The 24,963-nt window shown below is 35.4% G+C and overlaps 1 protein-coding gene across 1 annotated transcript in view; it reads right to left on the bottom strand.

Moving 5' to 3' along the window:
• Nlgn1 (neuroligin 1) overlaps positions 1–24,963 on the bottom strand; it is a 775,769-nt gene that overhangs the window by 505,508 nt on the left and 245,298 nt on the right. The window contains exon 3 of the mRNA XM_008826943.2: positions 17,699–17,851. Within this exon, the coding sequence (XP_008825165.1) occupies positions 17,699–17,851 (153 nt within the window). The remainder of the gene's footprint in view (positions 1–17,698; positions 17,852–24,963) is intronic.

The raw sequence follows: 24,963 nt of genomic DNA, 5'->3' as shown, positions 1-24,963 counted from the left end.
TTTGAATCCCAGCACCCACATGGCATCTAACAACTGTCGGTAACTCCAGTTCCAGGGAATCTGACCCCCTCTTCTGTCCTCTGTGGGGACCACATAATATGGTGCACTTACATACATGCAGGCATGACACTCATACACATGAATATTTAGAAAAAGAAAAGAAGGAATAGAATACATTAACTATTTAGTAATTGTTTTCAAATGAATGAATGAACCACCAGCAAAAGCCTTTATGTTTAAAACACTGTGAAATGGCATTTCAAATAAATAAATAACATTTAGGGTCTCAGAATGAACGTGTTAGAAATACAGCATTAAAAGCATAAGAATATTTTTGTGATCAGATGAGGAAGGCCCTATGGCTGCCACAGGGACAGTCACTGCATATTATCCTGACTCTTCTAGATGCCCCAGTCATCATGAATTTCCGTGGAATGCAAAGTTGTTCCCAGCAAAGGTATGGGTCACATTGCACTGAGGTTGTCACAAGGCTATGTGCCACTTTGAGATTTCTCTTTCTTTGCCTCAGGCAATGAAGAAGTCAGTTATCAAATTGCACAGACACAAAATCAAGATCAAGGCCATCTAACTTAGGATAAGGTTTCCTGAATAATGGTTGGTTGGAATAGTTTTCTATCTCTGAATTTGAATGAGCAAGAAGTAGCTGTGTCCGATTGAGCCACTAATGTTTTTGAGGCAGAATTTAGCCTATCCTGACTAACAGAAAATCTCCTTCGTTTTATACATACATACATAACAACACACACAGAAAGCGAGCGAGCGAGCGAGCGAGCAAGAGAGATACATTACAAATATGGCCACAAAATCAACACTTTGTTGTAAATATAAACTGCATACCTGTTAGTATTTGTTCTATAAAAACATACCTGAGGTCATCTAACTTTACAAAGAACAAAGGCTTCTTTAGTTCTTATTTCTGAAGGTTCAAGTCTATATTGCTATCTCAGCTCTAATGAAGATCATGTTCTAGCTACATAGGTCAGAGGAAGTGATCACCAGCCAGACAGGAAATGGGAGGGCAATTCCATGTTCAGGCTCAGTCACTTATAACTACTCCCTCTGGCAAGAATTCACCCAGGATCCAGTAAGAAGTATGATTACTTGTCTTTTACAAGGACAGCATACACAGTACGACCTAAGGACATCCCAATAGACTAAAAATTTTAAAGTCCTCAGTCCTCTCCTAGAGCTACACTGAGCACAATCCCTCAATGAATGAAACCATGGTGGGGAGTGGAATGGCATGTAAATGTTAGCAATGCTTTTAATTAGCCTTAAGTCACATTAATTTTATAACAATATGGCTCATGTGTACATGTACTAAGAAAACTACAAGGCTGATTAGATTTGCAATTTATCTTGCCTATTCCAAGTGACCTGTGACTTAAGTTGAGCTCTTCTTTTCTCTACACAAACGTGTTCAATTCTGGATCAGCCTCTTTAGCTACCTAGAGTAAACATAACTTGTAGCAAAAGAATCATAATCTTTCACTTGGGAAGTTGTGAGAATTCTAGGGCCTGGCATACAAGAGAAGACTTGGAGTACGGTGATTTTAATTTTCCCATTTCTTAGACTTAATCCTTTCAGATCCACTTCTCATTAGCGGGAAAGAGCACCCACAGCAGCATGCGAACACAGATCAGGTTGGACGGGGACTAGCACCCAGCCAGTTTGTCTAGGAACTTCAGCTTCAGACAACAGGGTGTAAACACCAATTATTTTTTCACTAATGAAAGACCTTCTGTGTTAGAAAGAGCAAATAAAAGAGAGACTCTAAAGAGCATATTTTGCTACATTGCCACTCAAAATACAATAAAGATGAACAATAGACTGAAATATCATAATCACCACAAAGCAGAATAAAATAGCATATTTTTTATGTTTTCACCATTATGAAATGTAAAATAAATACAATTTGTTCATTATTTTCATATAAAAAGCAGTGATCAGGAGCCAGGGATAGGATGATTCTTCTGTGTTTAGGGCCCTGGGTTCTATCCTTCACACTACAAAAATAAAAAGAAGGCCAGAAAGTTGGCTCAGTAGGTAAAGGTGAAAGCCTAACACCCAAGTTCAATCCCCGGGACTCACATTGTGAAACTGGCCCTAGCACATTGCCTCTGACCTTCACATGTGCACCACATCACTAAATAAATAGGTAAATAAATATAAATATAACTAGAAAAAAAAAGAAAAGCCAGACGAAACTTTGTATTCACTTTAAGAACATGAATAGAACTTCATCATGCTATCAACACTTTAAAACACCACTCAAATTGCTAAATTTTGCTTTAATTCTTTTCAATACTTTCCACTAGAGTATCTAGTAGGAAATATGTGAAATTATATAAAGGAGTGAAAATGAAAGATATTCTTAAAATGGGGATCTTAGCTCTCCAATTTTTTTATGATATCTTTTTTTTTCCAGAGCTAAGTTACATCTCTTTCAAAATTGGCTGTAAATTTTCAGGTTTACAGTTGAACTATTACAGTTATACAATATTGTACTCAGTATAAACCCTATAAGACATAAAAATAAATGAGGTTTTAAACTTTAAAAAAGATCTCCACTTCATTATTAAAATACACAGTTTCATACAGAAAAATTCATTTTTAATATAATTGACACTAAGGTGCAACATGCTTTTCTGATCTCTATATATCTGATTATTACTAGTCACAGTCGGCTACTTTCTGAGCTCCTTGGCATCTGAGCATGGATATAAAGTCATCAGGTAGATCTCAGTGGTAATGTTTTCATTTGTTCTCTTGTGGACACAGCTTCCTTCTCTCTTGTGCACACTGTCAGGAGGTCTGAGAGGCTATTTGGGCCCACTCTTCATCTGTCAGATGGTGACAGATTGTTTTTATACCGGCAGAACAGAAGGAAACCACATAAGCTTCTTAGAAAAGCCTGGTGCTCGATGTTAGTGACAGATATTTCTCATTGCTAGTGTTAGATATATTGTAATTGATATCAATGGTCAGTGGAGAACTTCCTCAAACTACAGTATCAGTAGATCAGTATACGATGTGGGTCATCAGTCATGTTCTTCCTGACAAAGAGAGTCTTAACGGGATCAGTAATGCTGACAGAATATTGCTTACCTAGGAGTGTGGGAAGAAAATCACCAAACCTAAATTTATGTTTTATAAATTTTAAATTTAGCCATATATACATATATATGACAATAAAGTCATCTCTGAACATGCAAATCAAGCACATAATTGTCATTTAAGAGTATATCCACACACATATGTGATTACCAATGGCATGAGTTCTCTGAGGGCAGAGAGAACGTTGCCCAGCATCCTGTTAAGCCCTGGCTGAACTTCTTTGCAGTGAGGCATCTTGCACCTAGTTAAGTGAATTTATTGTTTGTGTTCCCTAATTTATTACAACGAACACTCAGATGGGGCAGGCAGCTTTGAAGGATTCTTGCAAACAAACCACAGATGAAGATTTTAAAGCCACCAAAGGGTCACTTAAAAATGGAAAAAGTGACAGTTCTTTTTTTTTCTCTCTCTTAAGAATGAGCTTGGCGCCAACAATGCTACAAAGCAGAAACTGTGACACTTTAATCCTGTTTAACAAGCATTCAGCCCTCAGAATTATCAGCAAGATGATTATGCTACTTTAAATACACGATGGTTAACATTACACAGCTGCTCAAATGTGTTATTGTACTTGCTGTTTGGTGAACCATCTTTCTCTGCTGTAACAGACATTAGAACCAAGCATTAAAATTGATCCTGAGTTTCCCAATCCTTGGGATAGAGAAATGAAATATGTTTTAAAAAAAAAAGCAAAGGAGTTTAAACACATACTGTTAAAAGATGCTTTGTTTTAAAATCAACATTTAAGTTTTAATAGCATTAAAAATGAGTTTTTCTGTAGGAAACAGTATATTTTAAAATGAAATGGAGATCTTTTTTAAAGGTTAAAACCTCATTCAGTTTTATGTCTTATAGGGTTTATTCTGGGTTCAATATTATATAACTGTATTAATTCAACTGTGAACCTAAAATTTATAATCAATTTTGAAAGCGATGCATCTTTGCTCTGGAAATTGTTATTGAATATGTTAATGCTGTAATGAAATGCTTATTTTAATCATGTGGTTATTAAATAAATAATTTTAAAAACAGTAAAATAACAAATGCTAATTCCTCTTTAAATTAATATCTTTATTTGTATTGTACTGGGCGGGGGTTGGATATGAGATTCATCTGCAGTGCCTTGCTTAGTCTTGAACTCCTTTTAAATAATTGTATTTATTATTTTTATGTGTATGAGTGTATTACCTGCATTGATGTAAATGCACCCATGTCGTGCACTGCATGAAGAAGTCAGAAGAGGACATCAGATCCCCTGGAACTAGAGTTACACATGATTGCTAGCTACCATGTGGGTGCTGGGAATTGAACCCAAGAGCAGTTCATGGTGCTCTTAACCACTGAACATCTCTCTAGACCCCAGTTTTGAACTCTGAAGTACAAACAATCCTCCTGCTTCAGCCTCCCAAGTACCTGGACACAGGAATGTACCAGAGTGTTCCAGTTTCTATTGTGTGTGTAACCATAGAGATTATTAGAGAACTACGGCAATAAATACCATTTATAAACTTTCTGGTTTGATTTTCCTTTTAACTATCCTCACAATAGGTGTGTATATTTATAAAAGTTACTTATAACAGAATAGAAAGATACTCAGTTAATACAGTAATCACCAGCTATAGTGACTACAAAGCATTGGACTCATATTAATGAAGAACTGAACCAGTGCAAAATAAGGTTTTCTGTTAAATTTGCCTGTATTATTTTATAGATTTGTAAATGATTTTGGCTACTGAAAACTTAGCATCCTTTAAAAAACAATAGCATATTTTTAAAAAACTATTTATTATTTTTATTTTATGCATATGAGTGTATTGCCTGCATATAAGTGCACCTGTGTTGTGCAATGCCTGCAGAGGTCAGAAGAGGGTATTGGGTCCCCTGGAGCTGGAGTTACATATGGTTGTCAACCACTATGTGGCTGCTGAGAATTGAACCTGGGTTCTCTGCAAGGGCAGCCAGTGCTCTTAACCGCTGATTTACCTCTCCAGCCCCTAAATGAGATATTCTTTAACACACACCATATTTTAAATGGTAAAATATAAAACACTAATAATTTGATGTTGATTCAATGTAGACATACTGAGCTATATTAGGTTTAATGAAATAATACATAAATTAGTTTTACTTATTTTCATGTTTCTTTAATATGATTATTGAACAATTTAAAATTACATGCATGAAGTATAGTTAATTTATATAATTCAATGTGTTTTATAAAAGGAACATTTAAAATAGGCCCATAGCTTATGATAGACCGGAGACTAGACTAAAAGATCGATTTTAACCTGTAAAATGTGTATCTGCATCAAGTATAAAATATGAAGGTTTTTAAATTGGAAATTGCTGATCTTAATTTCAACTAGAAACGTCTACTAATGTCGAATTTGTGTCAACCAAAGTAAAAATCAATAACATGAGTGTTAATTCCATTGCCTAATTTTAATGTTATTTCTGGAAGCAGCAAAATTTTTACTATTATTCAACTAGAACAGAGGCAAGTATGAAAAATAAGATTAAAGTATAATATAACATGTGGACTTTTAAAGACAGTAACAGAAGAGAAAGATTTGATTTCTTGATCATAAGATACCATTAAAAAAAAGGTAAATAAAATTTTCTTTCTGCTTAAATATAGGTGACTATCTGGTGCATTAGAAAACTTCTTCTCCATGCACTCTACTGGTTTAGTTTGCCACTGTTAATGGGACGAAAGAGTAAAAAATTCAGTAGTTTCATTATACAAAACACATATTCATTGAGAGAATTTACCCATAGAAAGCACATATAGAAAGCACCTATGTAGAAGTGTTTTTATTTACCTTCTCTCCTGTGATGGTTAGCCATCATCATCCTGGGCATCCCCATCTGGAGGTGGCCTCTGGGAATGTGTTGAGCAAAGGAAACAGCCTGGAATTGATGGGTGCAGGCACAGCTCATGGGAGGATAGATCCCCAGGAAAATTGAATGAAGTTTTGAACTCTACCAAACTATGCAATAAAGCACGTTTCACCATAGAGCTCTACTTTTTAATAATTACACCCCAAACATTGAGTCACACATGAGAAAATCTTTGGAAACAATACTTAGAACACCTTTGATTTCTCTGAAGATTTGTTAGGTTTCAAATTACACCTGAAATTAAGTAACAAATGAAGGACAGTGAATGGACGAAAACATTCATCTCCAACGTGATGGGCTGAGTTTGATCCTGGGATCCTCGTGGTGGAAGGTGAGAACTGATCCTCTAAGTTGTTCTCTGACTTCACATGCAAAGTGTGCATCACACAACACACACACACACACACAAATAAATAAATAATAAATAAATAAATAAATAAATAAGTAAAAAAGAAAAAAAAGAAGTAAAATTTTACAGCATGGTAGAATTTAAGCTGAAATTGATTCACCAATTCTAGAAATAACTGTTAGAGGTTTCTGCCTTTTAACATCTTTCCCCTTGTCCAGATTCATTACTCACAACTGGACAGACTTTTATTGTGTAAACTCTCACAAAATGATCACAGATAAATTCTATGGAAAAGAAACGGTAATGTGAAAATGAATGACTCATGTAATGAATGCTTCCCAGAATATAAAAGATTTATGAATTATAGTGAAATGTAACAAATAAACGGGCGGATTATTTTTCATTAATTCAATACAGATTAGCATAAAATCTTAGCCTTGTCTCTGAGTCTTCTAACCTGGTTTTTCAGAACACACACCATTCTGGACCATATGCTGCAATCTGTTTTAGTAAATATTACAGATTGATTGTTGAACAATAAAATAGTCAAATATATGCTGAAATGTAAATTTCTTGTGACATGAAGGAGATAAGGTTATGCTATATTTAAAGGGAAAAGCCTGTCTTATAAAGCAGGTTTTTTTCTTTTGCATTAAAAATACATTTTTCTTAAAGCTTATTTTCATACAAAGTCAAAAATCTTAAAGAGTTCTAGCATAATTAAATGGTGCAAAAATCATTGAATCACTTTTTCTGTCAGAAATAATTATTGCTAATTTTGAAAATGCAACCACAAAGATTACTTTTTAATGGTTTACTTCTATTCAGTGCGCTGAATTTTCTATAAAAGATGTCATGTTTCCCCAAGTTAAAATACAATAAGAAGCTGCCAAAAATTAATGTTCTCTTGATTATGTTTTTTTTTCTTCAAGTACATTCCTCTACATTTTATTATTATTTTTGGATGACCGCCTTATCAACATATAAATGACTCAAGGAATATCTCATGTCTGTGTTTTAGAATGTTTTCTGAGAGTAAAAATCCCTGCTTCTAATTCCACTAACTATTCTAAGAGATGAGTTGGTAGGAGGGCATGCAGGAGCAGCTTAACTATCTAATCCCTAAACACACTAAAAAAGTAAAGGTCTCTCATAGGGCTTTGCTTTGTGACAAAAGTTACAAACCTGTAATTCAATACAAAACTGGGTATTAAAAGGTACAATTAATGATAATGTTACCTTTTTACCTTGTTGCACATGTCTTTAAGCTAAAAAACATATACGTTCTCCTACTTATTATGTGTCTAAATACATCAATTATTCTGTTTGCAAAATGGTAGTTCTTTGAATTCAAAGAGCCATGTTTCAACAGCATTTTCAGATCTATGTAATGTTCTGGATCTGGCGTTTGCAGTCACTACACAGAGAGCAATGATCTGAATAAAGCAAATATTAAGCTCACAGAGATGCAGAAATCACTAATCAGCTTAAAATATATTGCATCCAATTAATTTCCAAGAATCTTACAGAGTCCAGAGCATCTAGGGAACTTTCTTATTCCTCCTAATGGAGCAAAGGACAGATAACCCAGAAAGTTTCATCTCATTCATGTGGAACGCGAAATGAAGTGTTTATGTGTGGCTCAGCCTCTGTCCTGCTGGGTCTCCATGAACCCCTCTTTTAACCCATTCTTTGTCTCCTCTGAAACCCTGAGCAAATGCACAGTGAATTCACTTATGAGTTTTTAAAAGACATTTTATTATGCATGAAGTCTTACGAAGTTTGGCAAAACTGATAAGATCTAGGATTTATATTTTAATTTGGGTAGCAAGACTTCTCACATATGAAGCAATGCCGACACATAATAATTTATGTGAAGGACAACCTGCCTAGACTATGGGCACAGGGAGAAGGGCCCACTTGATCTGAAGGACTGAAGACAGGATGATAACAGGTTATGATACCCAAGAACATGGGAATATGCATCAAGCAAGCAACTACCCCACAGACAGCGAGGCCCTCAGCCAAACGTGAATGGAAATCTCCTCTCAGGAGCCCACAGAAGCTGTGATGCTTTGGAGCTTACATGCCCCCACATGACCATTAGCTAAGGGGTCTGTCACCTTCCCGTGGTGCCAGTGGGAGACAGTGCAGCCTTCAGGATGTAGAGCTTAGTGAAAGAAAGTTAGTTCATGCCTAGTGAAGAAGGTATTTTGTATTTAAAAGAAATCACAGAGGAGCTGGACACATGGGTCAGCTGTGAAGAGCACTGGGTCCAGTTCCCAACATCCTCATGGTGGCTAACAACCGTCTATAGGTACAGTTCCCAGGGGATTCGATGCCCTCTTCTGCAGGCATTGCATACATGTGGTGAATTTACATATATGTAGCCAAAACACTCATATACACAAAGTATAAAATAAATTAAAGGAAGAAGAAATGACGAGGCCATGGAGATGGCTAGTGGGTAAACATGTTATTGTGCGTCCAGATGAGCTGATACAGATCATGGAGATCCCACGGTGAAGGGAGAGAAATGAGTCCCACAGAGTGTACTCTGATCTCATATCATGTACAGTCACATACACACACATACACACACACACAAAATGAATAAATACATTTTATCAAAAATTTAAAAAATTAAATGATGCATCTTTCTTCAAGTTTGTTTTCATACAAAGTCAAAACTAAACGATTCTAACAAAACTGAGTTGCACTAAATAATCTCTTTTTCCTTTGCAAATAATTGTCTAAAAAGACAAAGATGAAGGATCAGTCACAAAAGTTTACAGAATGAGCATTTCAAGGAAAGAGTCCAGGAAAGGAGGGTACAGATGAGCAAGATATGCCTGTTAATGAGCATACAGTCTATATTTAACACAGGTTCCTAAAAGGGGGTGGGATGCCAAGAATCATAATATGGGGTCAGGGAAGGCCAGGGTTCCTCATGGGGAGGAAAATCTATTCAATGGATCAGTTGCTAAGAACACTGGCTGCTCTTGCTGAGGACCTGGGTTTGGTTCCCAACACCCACATATAGACAACAATTTATAACTCCAGTTCCAAGGTATTTGACACTCTTTTTTGCCTCTGTGGGCACTGCATACACGTGACGAACTTACATGCATGCAAGCAAAACTCATACACATAAAATAAAAATAAATTAAAAAATTAAGTATAACAGAAAGTAACATAAGATTTCATTGTTTGTTGAGAAAAGAGGCAAGAACTGCCCTGCAAAGATAAAACTATAACCTCAGGACTTTATTAAGAACGGAGAAGAATTGGCTTATTATACATCATTGCTTTTCCTCAGACATGTAAGGCAGATGAGCAAGAGACCCTCCCATCATCTCTGTAAAGTCTGAAGGCCACCTTCCCAGTCGACAGGTTCAATATTCAGCTCAGGGCTAATTGCTTCAATGAAATTCTTCTACACCATATTTCATATTTCAAAAACCAATGTTACTCATTCAATGACAGCAAAGAAGAATTTATGCTTACTTTTGGATTGTCTGTTTCTATTTTTGCATTTTAATCTGCTTTTTGAAAAAAATATTAATTTTCCTTCCAATGATTGTAAAATTTAAAATTATTTTGAGAATATGTTTCTCCATCTCTGAATCTTTACCTTGGTAAGGCAAGGGAAACTCCCTCTAAATACAGTTAACATGAGAGATGAAGAGAGGTCTTCCTTGAAACGCTTTATTTAAATCTTAGCTCCATGAACACTTGTGGGTAGATTATTTTTCCTAGCATTCCACTGTTCTTTTGGAAATACAGCTTATGAAAATATGTGTTCATGTCTTGTTGAATGTCAGTTTTCCTTGCTCACTGTATATTGAGAATGGATTGATGCTGACTTTTGCACCCTTGTAAGCAACTAATAAGAGCTTAGAGGGCACTAAGTAAATATTTGTAGACGTCACGGATGAAAGGATGCATGGTTGAGTTGAGAGCGTGATTCTGCCCTGAAAATGGGACTCGATATTTTTCTGTGTGGTTCACTGGTGGTGGTGCCTGGAATTAGCTGTTCAGTTCTGGTCCCTGAAGAGGCTTGACTAATAGTGAGGGGAATCTACATTCTGTGTGCTTTAATTCCATGTCATTCGTCTTAATAACTCAAAAAAACATAAAGCACACATTTTCACTTTCTCTCGGGATTTATCCAACCGGTGTTGTAGACAATGAACAAAGTGTGACATATTGTTTTAAGCTAAGTCAGAGCTTAAGTGAGGCAATGTCAATGACTAAGAAACAAGACACAGTAGAAGTGCTTGGATCATAGTCTCTCATATTCACCAGTCTCTGGAGTAACAAGGATCTTACTGAGCCTTGTTCCTGCAAAACAGGAATTCAAAAGAACTCTCCAAAATGCTGTTTTGATCCAGCCCATCATCCAAACACCAAGCAATGTGACAAACTCTCTGTTGCACTCCATAAAAGACATATTCCCACGCTCACAGAGGACACCAAGGCTCGGGTGTTCCCTAATGGATGCGGCTATTATTTTTATTGCTCCTGCTGTAGTTTCTAAAATACGTTAGATGTTGAACAAAATGAAATGAAGAAGCCTGAAAAATTCCACACGGGTCAGTCATGTTGTAGGGCAGATATTCAGTAGACATCTAGAGAGAGGGTTTGGCAGGCGGAAGCACACCGAATTCCAGAGTTCTAACAAAGGTGAGTCCTTAAGGTACAGGTTTTTAATAGTTACTTCTATTTAGCTCTATGCATGAAGTCCCCTAGGGAAATATGTAGAGACAAAATGGAAAGAGCCAGGGGTTCTACTTAATGACAGTTCCATCCATATTCATAGATTTGGAGAGGAGAGGAGGGTGGGCAGCGGCGACTGAGAAGGAGCAAAGGATTAGGTGCCCCCAAACCCTGAGCTGTCAGCAAGAACCACGGCCCAGGAAGAAACTAGTTAACTGTAGCTCCTGATCCTGAAAGGCCAAGATAGCTGAGAAGCGACTATGGAATAGGCAAGGGGAGAGTCCCGGAGAATCTTCAGACAGGTTTTCAGAGTACAGACGAAGAAATGCACGCCTGGATGTCACCCCACAGGGACCTTCCTGTATCACTGGAGTATAATAGCTTCGTCGTCATTACAGCTGTCACTTCTCTGTAACTTAGTTAAATAGCTGTAAAGTTGACACTGAACCAAATTTTTATCTAACAAATATAATCTGTTTACTTTCTATCGTTCACAATCTCCCTTAATAGTAAGGCAGCAGGCATCATGTTCTAGAACATCCTCCGGGGTTACAGTGCTTTGTGTAGACCACTGCTTAATTGATAGTAATGAATAAACAAAGGTATCTGAAACACATCTTTAAAAAATATTTTAACTAATAACCAAATTAATTGACAGTTATTATAATCTTTCTGAATTATGGTATACCTGGCCATTAACTCTCCTCTCAAGCTACCTGATGACGTTTTGGAGAGAATGTTGAGTGAAAATAATTACACAAATAGTTTATTGTACACAGTTTCATTACTTATTTAAAGTTTTCTTTGCCAACAAACCCAAGTAATAGCATCCCATAGCATGTTCATTTTAGAACTCAGTCAATAACTGATTATCACCTAACCTGTATTAAAACCCAGAGAGATAACTAACACATCAGAGAAGAAGTCTACAGATCTATGGACCACGGCATATTCCCATAGACAACCAGGAGCTCTACTAGGAGATGACCAAATTTATAATGTTGTAGTGACAGCTCATGCATTCATCACCCGCAAACCCACTAAACACACCACCGCACATCAAACCAGAGTGATACTTTCTATTCACCTACACCATCCTACGCTCTATCCCAAACAAACTAGGTTCTAAATTGCACTGAAGATTTCTCCTATCATAAGTCAAACCATCAAGTATCAGGTTAGCTTTTTGTTGAATGTCACCATAGATATATGGTCATTTATTATTATTTGGTTTTATTAAAGATTGTCATAAAGAATTGTACATTGATTTTATTTTTATATTTCCTAAGAACAAGATGATTTTCTTACAATTCTTATATAGCTCCATAGTCCAAACAAAAATAATACAGTCCATATGATAAGTTTCTCTGCAGTAATTATAAAGAAAAATTATTTGTGCATCATTTCAACTGTTCCAATTGTCTCCTTCTTATGACAGTGGTAATTATGACATTCAATCCATTGTTGTTTTAGTGCTCTTCAGATTCTACGAAGTGCTTTTTTGTTGTTCTATACAATGTCCAAATATAATTTTCAGCCTATCTATATGTGTACATTTGTCACAAATTACTTCTATATTTCAAGGTAGAAGGAATGTGTACACACAGCAAAGAAAGAACAGCCTTCTGTCTTGTTTTCCGTTCATCACAGGCTCCTGTCAATGTACTCTGCATCCCATGACCACGCCCTGGGCTCAAGAGCACAGTGACTTTCTCTCCTTATATGATCCAGCAGTACACTCAGACACACAGTAGGGTATTATTATCAAATAAAATTGATATTCTATTACATATTATTTCATGTATGGCTAGTTTTGAGAATGTTGTTCAATATTTTGGTTTTAGAGCTTTTATTAAAGATCCACATCAGTGGGCTTGGAGGTTAAGAGCCCTGGCTGTTCTTCCAGAGGACCCAGGTTCAATTTACCAGCACCAACTGGGTTACAAGCATCTGTCTATAACTCTAGTTCCAGAGGATTCAATGCCCTCTTCTGACATCTCTGTGTACTGCATACACCTGGTATCTACATACATGTATAAAATAAATAAATAAATAAGTTAATTAATTAACTAAAGGTAAAGTAAGTAAATAAATAAAAATCCAGACAGGAAATAAAAATTTAATAAAAACAAGATAAAAGTGTAATAACGTGGAAAAAGTTTCTTTTTAGGTCATGAGTAATGTGCAGACTTTTGCATGTCTCACTGTGCTGAATGAAGTTTTAGGGACCCAAACATTGAACCCAACTGCTGTGTTCGCACAAGTCCAGTTGACACTATGAGTCCTTCATTTTCCTGTTCTGATGTTTCTTTTAATTAACAACAGGCTTTTGACATACAGATTAATTTAGGCATATAACAGTAAGGTTTCTATGTATTATTTTCTATGGATTAAGTTACCTTTTCTTTAATCAAAAGCTCTCTAAAAATGGCAATGTTGCTCCTACATTTTATTTCTCACAGAAACTTCATATTGATGAATTGAGTGTTAGCTATGTGATACTGATAATACAAAAGCTAGTTACTCTCTGTTGTCTGTGCTGTTACCTAAAGCATTACTATGGCTTAGATGATCTAGCTATAAGAATCAACAAATCCTGTTGACTAAGCACAATGGCATAAAAAAGGAGTTCATTAAAATTGGTCAGTAGTTAAGTTCGTAGTAAATTTTTTAGGCCTACAAAGTATTATAAAGCAAACAAAATATAATTGTTCAAATACAAGTTAGTAGGATAGTACCTCTATTTCTCCCACAGATGGGTGGTGTAGAGATTATATTACTAAGAAAAATATCTAAGTTTTTCCCAAAAAACTTTCTGACTTCCATACAGATTTCAGAATTTCTAAAATGTTTAAAAGAAGTATTTTCTGAAGTAAATCTTGAACTAAGAATTACATAATTGCCTGCAACACCTTCTTATCCAGATGAAAGTAACTCCTTAAATTTCCACCTGATTTAGAAAACTTCTGTTTGCCTCAGTTACTCAGAGCAGTTTTTAGCTGTTCTTTTTACCCTAAAAATGGCATGCATTAATTCTAGATTTACAGAGGGGGTTGAAATACATTCACATATTAAATTCTTTAATGCAATCATTTCGTTTTTGAGATTAAAACACATTATCATTTGAATAGTTTCTATTTTCAAAACATGCGAGCACACTGCATATCGCCCAAACAGTAAATAAGTCATTTTATTGTAGCTTTGATTCTTGCCCATTAAAATGCTCATTCACCTGGGCTTCAATAAAAACATTTCATATAGATTTTTTTTTCTTTAACAACATATAATCAAAGCATTTCTCTCTTGGTTACCAAGATGATCCTTTTTATCATCCATCTGTGAGAATATTTAAAAAATATTCAATTGATAATTATTGTACACATATTTCAAATGTCTGGGGCATGATGCTGAATGAGTTTCTGTAAAAACTGGTGAAGAAAAGAAACTGTAAAGAAGAACATAAAACTTAAATGTTGAGAGTATCATTCAGCATCAGCATGGACAGTCACACTGGTCCAGTGAGGTGACAGGCAGAGTCCAGCCTCTCCCCCTGTCTGTTTTCTTAATCTTTATAGCAGTGTTTGTTATCACAGCACAGGAGTGGGGTCCTTGCTGCTCCACCAAAAGACACCAAAGAAGGTGGGAATTCAGAAACTCATACGAACCTTCTATTAGACCTTCAAGTGCATTTTTTCCTATTCGACCCCTAATTTGAAATGAACAAAATATTATCCTACAAGTGCATTAATCCAGAATTGTAGTCAAGTGATGGTGGTTGAATGTTACATGACTGAAACTTTTTTACTTCACTACTTATTACCAAAAATGAGAAGCGAAACAGACATGGCAAACTCAAAGTAATACTAATTGTTTTACCTGCTCCAGGCATGCTGATTTATCTGCCAATCAACTCAGAGCTATAATTAGTCAATTAGTATGTTGGCTTCACAACAAAACACCAGATTCAAAATCCAAACTACTCGGGATTTTTTCTGATGTGGGATCAAATATTATTTTCTACTTAATTTTCATCATTTTCCCAAGAGCAAATTACACAGTAATTCTTTTGGTTTCCATTTCCAAGAAAACTTGGCTTACCTTGTTGCTGTTAGCTAAATTATTCACAACAACCACCTCAAATATCTGCTGGAATCCAGTGGGATGAGCTGCTGATCTGGTTTAGTGTAACACTTGTGTGAAGGATAGTGTAACAAATGTTCTGATATTTCTTTTTTTAATTAACCCACTTGAATACATTTTCACAAGGTCCAAGGGGCTTTTTTGGGAAGGAACTGACCAGAATCCATCTGTTCTAGAATTAATATCTTAAAATGTGCTTTAGAAAGTTCACAAACAACATCTTGCTCTTTCTCATGTTAAAAAGTCTTAGGCTGTTAATGATGCATGGTTAAGAGGAATAAAGAAGCCAAATTAGGGCAAAATCTCAGGGTTCACTGGGAGCCAGAGCAGACATTTAATACTGAGACAATAGTCCTCCTACTGCTAAGGCTATTGATTGATAGACAGACCATGTGATTGAGTGGGTTCTTTGGCTTTTAGCTGGTTAACTTGGTGTCCTGTGACCCCACTACAGTGTGGTTTTTAAATACAAGATATGAGTATGCATGTAAGATTCAAACTGAATCAATCACAAATCCTTACCAGTTCTGAAGATACTCGACACAGAGGAAAATTACAGAGGAAAATAAAAATTCAAATAACCATGGTTCCCACATATTTGGCATTGTATTTCCATCTCCAAACAAGTCATTACACAGGATTTTCAACTGGAGAATTTTGGTCAAATATGATGATAGCCAATAAAATTTTCTGAATTATAAGCAATACTATAAAATAAAATCATGGATGCTACTGAAAGCCTTTAAATCAAAATATTCCAAAAGAAACAAACAACATGACTAAGGTCCTTAAAATAATTCTGAATAGTTTTTTTCCTCTTTGAATCTGCAAAGTTTGTACTGGTGAGAAAATGCCATTCCTTACCTACTGCAATGATAACAGTTGGAGAAATGCATGACTAGAGGTTGTGGGGAATACCAGTGTCCCCATGCACTGGGCTCCAAGAGTCACTGCTTTCATATCAATATGGTCGATCCTTCCTATCATCTACCATACTCCAAATCTCAAATCAGTAAACTAGAAAATGATTTTCACTTCCCATCCTCAAATGTCTAATGGAGATTGGACTGAAAAGCCATCAATAGTCAAGATGGCCAAAATACATATATAATATTAAAAATGATTATGAGGGGCTGTATTGATGGCTTATTGGCTGGTCTTGCAGAGGACCTTGGTTCTGTTCTCAGCACCCACATGATGGTTAATAACTATTTGTAACTCCAGTTCCAGGGCATCCAGCAGGGTCATCTTCTGGCTTCTACATGAATCGCACCCATATGGTGCACAAACAGCCAGGCAGGTAAAATATTCATACACATAAGATAAAAATAAATATATCAAAAATAATTTTAGAAAATGATTATGAAAAATAACATAATCAACATTTTTCAAATATTTTAAAACAAAAAATTGAGAGTACAATATCTTTCTCTACACAAAATATGGTGAACTTAGAGGTTGGAATAAAATTTTGAGCACAATTAGAGAGAGGAATAAAATCATTTGGTGATACATTGTATTTTTTTAGCAAATTCTATTAAGTAAAACACCAGCAACAATGTTTATTAAGTAACATAATTCAACATTGTTCTATTTTGATTTTTAAGACAGGGTGGCCCTGTAGTCCCAGCTGGCCTGGAACTCCGAATGCAGAGCAGGGTGGTCTAAATCTCACAATGATCCACCTACTTTGGCCTCCCTAGTGTGGGATTAAAGGCTGGCATCATTCTAAATGGCACAATTTTACTTCTTTAACTCTGGTAATACTCTGCCAAAATTATATTGGTAACCTGGCTACTACATGAAAACGAGTTTGGAAATAATTTTGCTCTACACTTTTCTTCAAAACTATCTCACCTTCGACTTTATCTTCCACTGGAAAGAAGTATACATGATTTAATTCAATTATTTTACCTCGTGAAATCAATGTATGCTTCTCCAAATTCAGTTATTCAATCAAATATATTCAGAGAAAATATTCGTGATTACTACAGCACCACAAAAGAAAGCCAGAAAAAGACGCGCACACAAACAATGGCAAACGATAATTTCCCCAAATTAATCCATGCGCAATTCCAGAGACTAGTGTTCACTTACTCCAAGAGAATTGAAACCTCAGACATGTTTTAAAACATCGTAAAAAGAAAAGAAGAAGAGGGAAAAATTTGTTCAGGATCTCCATTTTCAAGGCCTTTGCCACTGTTGGCCTTCAAGCTTCTATAAAGTCAAACCAAGAACATTCACCAGCAAGCTATGCTTTCATTACCTTCTGATTCTCCTTTCAAAATCTTCCCATGTTGCTTTTACTTCTTTTGTGAACATTTACCAACTCGTTGAAACTATCGACAATTTTGATTCAAAACATAATCAACAAGCATGATGAAAGCAAAACCAAAGAATCACGTAGTTGACGGCTGAATGGCGAAAAGGAGAAAGAGACGGTATCTTACCAAGTACCCCAAGCCGATAGTTGACCGTGATAACGATCACATTGCCATAGCTTGCCAAGACACTCCCGTCGTACAGATTTCCAGTACCTTCCATGTACGAGCCTCCATGAATGTACACCATCACTGGCTTGGGACCCCCACTGTCCCGAATATCTGCAAAACAAACGATAGGCAATTATTCTTATCCTCAACAGCATCCTAACGAATCAATACATTCATTTTCATTTTAGGGACAAAGGGACATGGTTTTAATATGTCCTCAAATTGCTGTTGTCTTGAAGTGTTTCTTAAGCAATTTGTATTGAGTTATTTTAAAAAGGAACAGGCATCTATTGTTTTCTGTCTAAAATTATGTTTATAAGTTACAAGCTGGATTATAAAAATTGGACAAATTGGAAGTAGGTGTGGATTTTAGCACATTTTGATGGATTCCTGAACTGAGAATGTAAGCAAAGTAAATAATAGAAGGAGATTGGTACTTGCACCTCCCTTGAAAATGGGAGAGATCTCTTATGATGTTTACATACTGTAAAGTAAGGATGAGGGTGCAACTCTCCTGTGATCCCAGCAATCTGTTCCTCCATCTTTCTTTCTGTGGACCTTTGTGTCCTTTGTGATTGCATGAAGTCATTTACGCTCACATTTGTGAGCATAATTATAGTATTGTATTGTTCATTTCAGAGTTTAATTTTACTGCTTAAGTGCTATCAAATGATTGTTTAGGCAGCAAAATCGTGCACATCTGGGCACCCGTTGTTGATGCATTTAGAGAAAAATCGTGTAAATGATGTCTTTTGGAAAGCTCACGCCATTCACTCATCTCACCAAATCTTAACCTTTGGAAGAAGAAAATGAAAGAATTATATATCTCTCTCCACTTCCTGTAGATAATCTCCCTCATAGCCTCTCTGTGATTACACATGTTTATTGTACAGCCATGAGACAGATAAAGCTAAGGGTAAAATGCCAAAACTTACGATGACATGAAGGTGGTTGCTCTCACACTTTTAATTTCAGTTACAAACATTTTAATTGGATAGATGTACTGCCCACAACTATGTGGTTTTCAAGGCTTTCCACATAATGTATAAGTTAAATAGCCTGGTGTGGTACATGCCTTTAGTCCCAGCACTCAGGAGGCCGGGGCAGGCAGACCCCTGAGAGATTGAAGCCAGCCTGGTCTACATAGACAGTTCTAGGCCAGCTGGGGCTACAGGGACACCCTATCTCAAAATAAAATGACAACTAAACAAACAAAAAAAAGAAACAAATTGAAATACAATAATTGCTGTAGAAAGGTAGCCTATATATTGGTTCACTTATGCACATTAAAATATATGTGTAGACATAGCAGTGAGCATATATGAATAAATATTACAATTATATAGTAGCCTTTGGTATTTTATACTCACAAACAATATTATATCAAGTATATTATCTTTAAAATGGATATTGAAAGTGCCAGTTAAAATTATAATTTAGTTCTTTGGTTCTTGAATTTTTAAAAGTCTATCTTAGGTCTCCTACAACTTTACAACTGAGGCATCACTTTTCAGAATGAGCTAAAATGATACAAATCATGAGAACTACTGACTATTTAGAGACTGTTTTCACATTTCCTTTATAATATTTAAAGGTTTTATATTTTTTCTGCTGTGGTGGAGTAGTTTCTCTGAGTGAAAACTCACTTTAGGAACTCAATTGCTATTTCTCTTGCTTATGGAGACCTCCAACTTTAGGAGACAGCTCATGCACAGCCTGGAGATCTTTTTTTTTTGTGTGTGTGTGTCTTTTTGAGACAGGGTCTCCCTGTAGTCTTAGCTGTCCTGGAACTCACTATGTAGACCAGGCTGGCCTCAATCTCACAAAGATCCACCTGCCTCTGCCTCCCAAGTGCTGGGATTAAAGGCATCTGCCACCAGGAGACCTTTTTTAATTGCATTTTTGGAGGAAAGTGTTAGTTTATTTTCTTTATAATTTCTTCATTTTTTATTCTTGATTTTCTAATTTAACACACAAAGTAATGGGTTTCATTATGGCATTCTTATATCCAATACCCTATTCTAATATGTCCCACTTAAAAAAAAATTACTTTAAAATGACTTACTGCGGGTATGTCTGCATAAGCCATGCCTTCTTCCCCGAAGGATGAACTTCTTAAGAATATCCAGTTTCAAAGTGAAAAGAGAGCATTTTTTTTTTCCATAGTAATCATCTGGTAGGTACAAGGGTACTTTTAGGGGGAAAACATATTTATTTCCTTCTGAAATCCTTTGGTAGGAAAATGGTATCCTCTCTTATGGGACGATTTGGGGGCTTATGGAAATGTCAGACTAACCCAGAGAAAGCAGTCCTTTTTAAATGCACCTAACTGTGTACCTCAACTGCCTATTTGCTGCGTAAGTTCTAGATTCCTATTTTTTTTCATATATTGGCACTGAAGAAGCAATAATAAATTATTAAACTGAAATCATTAGCTGACTGTTCACAGCAGACACTGTGCTCTGCTAATTGTATGCTTGGAGGTAGCACAGAGGGAGGCTGTTTCAGAATTCTTCTTTAATTAAAATTACATAGAATTACAAAGCACCCACTGTGAACAGTAATGAAGTCTTGGTAGAGCCATTCTGTTCACCTGGAAAACAGTGCTGGCACACATGGAGAAAAACAGCCATGTGCACACCTTGCTGTCGAATTATGTGGACAGTGTGACAAACTGAAAATATGTCAAAAGAAACTAGGAGCTATTCTGAGGCAAATTTCTTTCTTTTTTCTTAAAAGCAGACTTGAAAGAATCATAGATATTTGCATCAATTTGAATTGCAAATCCATTTTTTCAAACTTTTCAGGGATTTCGATCTTGCCTAAGAATTTGGAATATTGAGATGTCCTTTGCGAAGAAGTTCAAATAAATTCTAATGCTGTGTGCTGAAAAAAAAAATATATATATATTTTGGCTTGAAGTGATGAGGTTAATATTATAAAGAGTGTTGACTACAAAAATAGGTAAAATTATTGGGCTTAACTTCATACACTGTTTGGGAAACCTTAGAAAACTTGGATAAATTCTAATATAAACTAATTACAATTCTTTGCTAGTGAGCCATGTTTATCAGAGTGGCCCATTTTTATTTGTTTGTGTAATCCATGAATTTTTTTGCTCTTTATAATAAACAGTTAAAATTGTAACTATTTACTTTGCTTTTTAAAAGAGCTACAATTTTATAAACATGTCAGACAGCATAACATTGAATATTATGTGCTTATGCTATTGTTTTAATAATGACATTTTTGAAGTCTATCTTCATTTGAATATATTAAATGTACTTCAGCAACTAATATTGAAGTCTTCTTAGCCAAGTTATCTTCATAAAGTTTCTTATTTTATCCTCTAAAAAAGATGAAATAATGTGCTTCGTGGTTTTTCTACATTTTTACTTTGCCTAAACAGCTGACTTTACAAAAACTGCCAGCACAATCCCCAGGGTCTTAATATATTAGCTTAAATTCAGTAAAACTACACATTTCCACCAAGTATGTTCATAGTCTTTGTCATTTATAATGTTTTTAAGTCCTGTTAAACACAAACAGCTCTGAAAGGAGTAACATAGTCAAAGGAAAATATAACATTGATGATTAGTGTCTTCTAAAACATTAAGAAAGAAGTTTAAGTTTCTCAAGTTAATAAAATACTAAACTAGAATATAAGTGCTACAGGAGTTTGTGGGAGGCTTTTTGTGCCTGATAGTCAGGATTCAGAATCACCATTCCCTTTGATGGTTTTCTGAATAATCATTAGACACATAACTCCTTAAATATGTTTACTCGTTTCTTTGAAAGGCTCCATGGGGAGGTTAATTGCCCATATTTTAGTGTTTGGGAGATTCAATAGTTTTTAGGTTGTGACACATTGCTTCAATGAAATCTTTCTCTGATACATCTGAGAAGACATTTCAAGACATTCTTCTACTCCTCACTCATGTTTATGGATCTCAGTTATCACCCACACTGCTAATATAACATAGAAAGGTTGGCTGAATTTGTGCTTGTTAAACTGGAGACAAAAATATCGTTTCAGTTACAAAATATTTGAGAATCTACAGAACAATTTTAAAAAAGATTTTATTTTATTATTATCTTTATTTTATGTGTATCCATGTAGTGCCTGCATGTAGGTAAGTGCACCCACATTGTGCACACAGAAGACAGAAGGGGCTGTTGGATACCCTGGAACTGGAGTTATGGACAGTTGTTAGCTGCCATGTGGGTGCTGGGATTCGAACCCGGGTCTTCTGCAAGAACAGCAAGAACTGCTGAGCCATCTCTCCAGCCCCCTACAGAGAAATTTTTAACAAGCTGAAAGCTCTATGGACATAATAATATTGTATTTGAATATTAAAATTCTAATAATGGAGATACTGTTGGCATAATTTAAGTGTATCTTTTAAATCTCCTAAATTCCAGCATTAAATCGGGAGAAGCCTAGGATGCAGTTTTGAACCACTTTATTACTTCAGATTATCCTATAAGACACAAAGTCCTTTGGTTATTATAAATTGTAAAGTAAAACTGCACATCTGTGTTTTCTAGATGGCAAAAGACTGATGACATGGAAGTAGAGGTGACACTCCACAGAGAAGGCGTCTGTGCAGCAGAGTGATTAAGGACAAGGAATCATGACCGTCCCAGGGGCACTCAGAATGCAGTCATCAGGAAAAAGTCAGGGGTCACATAGAGGTTGAGGTTGAGAGAAACCATGGATAATTTCCCCCCAAATGATCACATAACTCCGCTTTGAGATAATTATCAAATACAATATGGAGGAATGGACTGAATTGGAATTAAGTTCTGTGACATGGCACTTTTGAACATTTGAAAACATTTGTTGCCCTACGAGCTCTGTGACAAAGTGTTCTGAATGGAAGCTAACAATTTAAACAGGAATTTAGGATATTTTTAATGACTAAAACTGTCAAATGTTCTTCAAAACTGGCCTCTAAATTATATGCAGGTGCTACAGGACTTAACTCAGTATTGATCCTTAGAGCTACCTATCCAAGCCTAAAAATGCCATAGGAATGTGATTTTACTCAATAGGAGAAATAACTGCATTAAATGAGCAACCAAAATATTTTTAAACTAGAGTAATGGTATGTACTACTAAACCTGTGACTACATTATCAGTTTTGGAGTTTGCAAACTTGACCACCAAGCAGTTCTCTATATTGAGAATATACAGAATGTTAGATTTTTCTGAAAGTTAAATATATTCCACATTTCCTGAAAGTAGCAACTGGGAACATTAATCATACCCTGTGCAGTCAATAATTATCCTCAATATTTGACTATATCAGACTTATAAAAGATATTTTTAGAATTACTACTTACATTTTGATTGTAAAAGTTTATTTTTTTACCATTCTGCATTGGGAATGATGTCTTTGGAGCAGTGATTTTAATTATTTAACATTAATATTAGTGATAAGCTTTCATTTAATGTTTAATTCCCAAATGGGTTTCATGAGAAGTGAATACTTAATAAAATATCATAAATTGTACTTTAGAAATAATTTTTATTTATTATTTTTATTTTATCTGTATGCATGTATTGCCTACATGTAGGTAAGTGCACCCATGTCATTAGAAATAATTTTTTAAAAAGATTTTATGTATGCATGTATCTGTGCACATGAGTGTTTGGCTAGCCACGAAAATCAGAAGGGGGTATCAGATCCTTGGAGCTGGAGTTACAGGTGTTTGTAAGCTTCCTGATGAGGGTGCTGGGATCTTTACTCCCGTCTTCTGATAATGCGGTATGCGCACTTAACCTCTGAGCTATCTCTCCAGGCAATTAATAATATTTAAATGTTTTAAGGTACAAACATGAAATGTAACATTTAAGTTTTCAATATTCCAACTCAATCATTTACATTTCTACAATAGAAAGATTTACTGAATATGTAACAGTAAAAGTTAAAATATATGTGTGAAATTTTTAAAGAAACGTCATCAAGTCATATATTCCTATTTACTGAGTGAGCATCCCTGCTGAGTTGGAAGGATATTATATTACTTGGGAAAAAAACTTATTACCGTATTATCAATATCTTTCAGAGATATAGAAGTTAGGCTTGGAATTATAAATCATGGATTATATTAATCACCTATATAAGAATTACAACAAGGGTTATATAAAAAGCAAAAACAAAGAAATGCAAATTTAACATAAAATCCTGAGTATAAACAAGATATATTGAAAGCACAAACTGTTCTCTAGGCACTTGATTAAACATCAAGTGGAACAAGAAAGTTAATCTAGTGAATATGAAATTATACAAAATAATAGGGACTGTGAATGATAATAGTAAGTAGAAAATATTTTGTTATAAATGGATGGCAATACTTTGAAAGCTAGAAGATTTTATTTGCTAGTCTAGAAAGTACACTCCTTTTGAAATTAAAAGACATACATGTAATTTTGTATTTAAAATATCTCTTAGCTTTACCCAAAATTGGGGGAATTATTTTTACTTTTTTAAATTTTGTGCCTGTGTGTATGTGTGTGTGTTGGGATGCACACATGAGTGCAGGTGCCCACAGAAGCAAGAAGAGGGCATCTGATTCTGAAGGGCTGTAGTTACAGAGGGCTGTGTTCTACCTGGTGTGTGTGCTGGGAAATGCAGGGAGTCCTACAGGAGGGCAGCAAACATTCCTAAACGCTGACCCATGTCTCCAGCGTCCTTATTCAAAATATTAAGAGCTCAGAACACTTAATCAGCTACAGTGCTGATTACTAGCCCTCACTGTTGAGGTGCCTTTTGTAACCTCTGCAATCTCATTTTATTGATGTGATTTTTAAACCACATCAACACAAGGCTGCATTTTTCAAATCTAAAACATATTGCTCAAGAAACACTTAACATCAGCTTGTCTGTCCTTTAAATATGGCACGGGGTACTTTTTATTTTTTTTAAGTAACGGCAAATGTAAAAATGATACACACTTATATTGGCCAAAATGTTTACACAGATTAGGAAAACATGCAAATGGGTACGAGGACCACAAGTGGGGGGATTGTTAGTTCAAGAATGTGGACGAATTCATCAAAACGTGGGATGAAACATATCAAAAGTCAGTTCAAGAAAACAACAACAAAAAAAGCCCCTCTTTTTAAAACACCTTAATGGTTGGCATCAAAATGTAAAACTTAACATTCACTTTTTTGAAAAAAATTAAAAATGCATATTTATATGTAACAACAAGCA

This window comes from Nannospalax galili, unplaced genomic scaffold, assembly GCF_000622305.1.
Source record: "Nannospalax galili isolate Female #2095 unplaced genomic scaffold, S.galili_v1.0 scaffold572, whole genome shotgun sequence".
NCBI lineage: Eukaryota > Metazoa > Chordata > Mammalia > Rodentia > Spalacidae > Nannospalax > Nannospalax galili.
Note: the sequence above shows the minus strand (reverse complement) of the source record. Positions and strands in the feature narration are given on the sequence as shown.